Here is a 3,201-nt window from a genome sequence, read left to right as displayed (position 1 = left end):
CATTAGGCCTATTTCTGAATGAAATAATAAAATGCGACTTATACGCGACATGTTTTTTTTCTCTAAAAAACACAATTTTTTTTTATACGCATAGCGTATCTTAACCATGCAGCAAACCTTTTAAAATATTTTGATAAATTGCTGAATTTTTATTTTTTTATTTTTAAATCGTTTAACTGATTGTATTAATCGGTCAAAATTCTTGCGGACGGTTAATGTTTAACTGATTAAAATGAGCATCCCTACATTATTTGTTTCTTTCTTATATTTGTTCTACTGCTTTATTGCATTTGTTCTTATTAATAATAACAAAGATACAATAAAAATAGCTATATTGTGATTATTAATATAGTAATTATTATTAAGAAAAGAACTGGAGGAAAAGATGCAACATTGCTCAGTAATTTTGCTTTGGAACCTTCAGAAAACTTTAACTCGATTTTTCTCAGAATTGAGTTTGCTGACTCTGTCCACTTCAAACGGGTGTAGCTCAGTCCTCTTTCGTCCGATTCCAACAAATCATACATCATTTTGAAGGTATTGTAATGGAGAAGGTATGAGAAAGGAATTAAAAATAACTCATTTTTGAAAATTTGCTCTTTTTTTTTTACAGTGAACAATAATAATCTCTTATAAGTTAAACGATGGTGACCAAACAAACTGCAGTTATGTGAATTTTTTTTTATGTTTCTTATAATAGGCAGACGTACTGTTGGATTTGTGGTTTTCATTTAAATAATTTAATCCCCTATAACAATTTCAGTTTGCCCAAAGGCATGTGAGAAACTCGGTTGTCACAGTGATCCTTACGGCCCTACTTCACCTTTCATGAAAGTCAATAAATATCACAATTTCAGGGTGGAAATGAAGCCTAAAAAAGATAAAGTAAAGAGGAACAAAATGACATACCATCAGTAATACAATACCATTTTTTTCAGGTCCATTTGCTGTATGAAATCCCTAGAAATGTTACAATATGTGCATTAACAAAATGTGAAATTATCATTTTGGAACGCAAGGATTTGCTTTTACTCTTTGCTGACTACCCTAAAGGTAATAACATTTTCTAATTCTTTGTAATTTATGATGTTTTGTTTTTACTATAAGAGTCATCAATTACAGTACACTAATAGAGTTTCATATCTTTTTCTAAAGCTGCTGTTGAGATTGCCAGAGCTGCCAAGAAACGTCTTCAAAATTTCAGGCATCCCCTACGAGAAGCATGTGCATATGGAGTTGCCTCTGTCCCACAAAATGCTGTATTTGAAAAGGACCAGAGCATCAACCTTGAGGTTAGTGACTGAGTGACTGCTTTGATTTGGCTATAGAGTGGGGAACTATGACGTCAGAACCCAGAAGAGTAATGCGCCGCTGATTTCTTAGAGATTTTCCATTGGGGTTTTATAATGGGGTTTTGCAATTTATAAGTAAAATAAAGCCTGTGGTAAACATAACATGGCCATACTTTGACGTTTTGTTCTACAACTTAAATTACACACATCCATACCCAAAACACACATTTTTAAGCAATTATGTTCATTTTTGAAAACATATGTTTTTAATAAGTAACTAGACGAGAAAGTTTGGGGTATGAGTGTGTGCAGTTTATGTTGTAGAACAAAACATCAATGTATCGTCACGTTATGTTTAACACAGGCTTTAATTATGTTTTTGAAAATCCACATTTGACGTGATAGTTCTCACACTCTATTTTTGAAATAGAGTTGTTTTTTTTCTAATAATTGTACAGCTATACTAAGTATTATTGCAAAACATTTGTTGTAGACAAAAGATCAGAGGATTTTTGGAGCATCCTTGGAATACGTTTTAAACCAGCCCCATCAATTTGATGTGAGTATTGTGAATGTATTTAAATAGTTATTCCATTCGTTATTTACTTGCTTTGTCTGTTTCTCTAGTCTTTTTGGAAGAGAACTTTACACCCTGAAAGTGCTTTTGTAAAGGTCTGGAGGTTTTTTTTTTTCTGGTGCATCACTGTTTCAGTTTTCCTGGAGATATGGGTGTTTTTTTTCACCAGCAATGCAGAATCAAAGGGTATGTGTCTTTTTTATTTAGAGCATTGTTGTTTTAGTGAGAGGTTAACAGCATTACATACAGTCAAAGCAAAAATTTATTCAGACACCTTCAACATTTCTCACATTATCACAGTTTTTTCGCTATAGTTTAGAAAATGGTAATAAAATTTGACATGAACTCAGGCTGATGATACACGGGGCAACTTTTTGAGCAATGTTGCCAGCCAACTTTGAGCAGTGTTGCCATCAACGGGCAACCAGCTGAGACAAAGGGCCCACGACCGATCTAAAGTATCCAGATAGAAATTTGTTACCCATTCTCAATGGGAAAATGCCCAAGCAACGTTGCACAAAAAAAGTTGCCCGACAAAACTGCTCAAAAAGTTGCCTCGTGTATGTATGTAGGTATGTAATGGATTACAATCAACCAAAAAATGATTCAGCTGTTTAAGGGGTCATATGACGTTGCTAAAAAAGAACATTATTTTGTATTTGGTGTAATGAAATGTGTTTATGCGGTTTAAGCTGGTTTAGGCCGAATACCTCAAGCGTGTGACGGAAATGTTACACCCCTTACCATACTGTGATGCCGTGTCCCGGCACGACGAGACAAAAACAATAAAACCTATAATAAACGAGGCATTTAATGCATACAGTGGGGACATAATTACGGATTATAATTACTTATACTGTCTTTTTACGCATTGCGTTGCATCGCGCCGCGTAAACATAAAACCATGTCTGCAATTGTGATTGGAGAAACAACAAACAACAAGCGCTACTCTACACTGCTCAAAACTCGCGTTTGAATCATCAGTGGCAAATCCTTTAAATGAAAACGTACTTGCAGGCTGTGAGCCGGCATTATTTGTCAGAACACCGGCATTGTAGGCTACTCTCCCAGGAAACAGTCCTTATCCTCCATAAAATGTGTTGCACACATCGAGAAGCAGCACATTCAGTTGGCCGCACCGCAGCCGACTCGTCAATAAATGAGTACAAAACAGCGTTTCCTAGCACCTGTCGCTTACTGATTGTTTGGGATTATAAATATGAGCGTAGTTCGTCTGTTAATATCACATGCACTTTTTTGTTTGTTGTTTTTATTAGTTTGTTACTCAGATGCAGGCAGTGCGCTGCATGAGACGAAAAAGTAATATAGCCA

General features: G+C 35.2%; 1 protein-coding gene across 1 annotated transcript in view; it reads left to right on the top strand.

Annotated features, from left to right (window-relative positions):
* LOC107675949 (potassium channel KAT3-like) overlaps positions 1–1,304 on the top strand; it is an 11,513-nt gene extending 10,209 nt beyond the window's left edge. Inside the window, exon 8 of the mRNA XM_016470445.1 lies at positions 1,156–1,304. Coding sequence (XP_016325931.1) covers positions 1,156–1,304 — 149 coding nt within the window. The remainder of the gene's footprint in view (positions 1–1,155) is intronic.
* Positions 1,305–3,201: the final 1,897 nt, after the last annotated feature.

Source organism: Sinocyclocheilus anshuiensis, unplaced genomic scaffold, assembly GCF_001515605.1.
Source record: "Sinocyclocheilus anshuiensis isolate Anshui unplaced genomic scaffold, SAMN03320099.WGS_v1.1 scaffold2892, whole genome shotgun sequence".
Taxonomy (NCBI): domain Eukaryota; kingdom Metazoa; phylum Chordata; class Actinopteri; order Cypriniformes; family Cyprinidae; genus Sinocyclocheilus; species Sinocyclocheilus anshuiensis.
The sequence above is the reverse complement of the archived record's forward strand: the minus strand, read 5'-3'. Positions and strand labels throughout refer to the sequence as shown.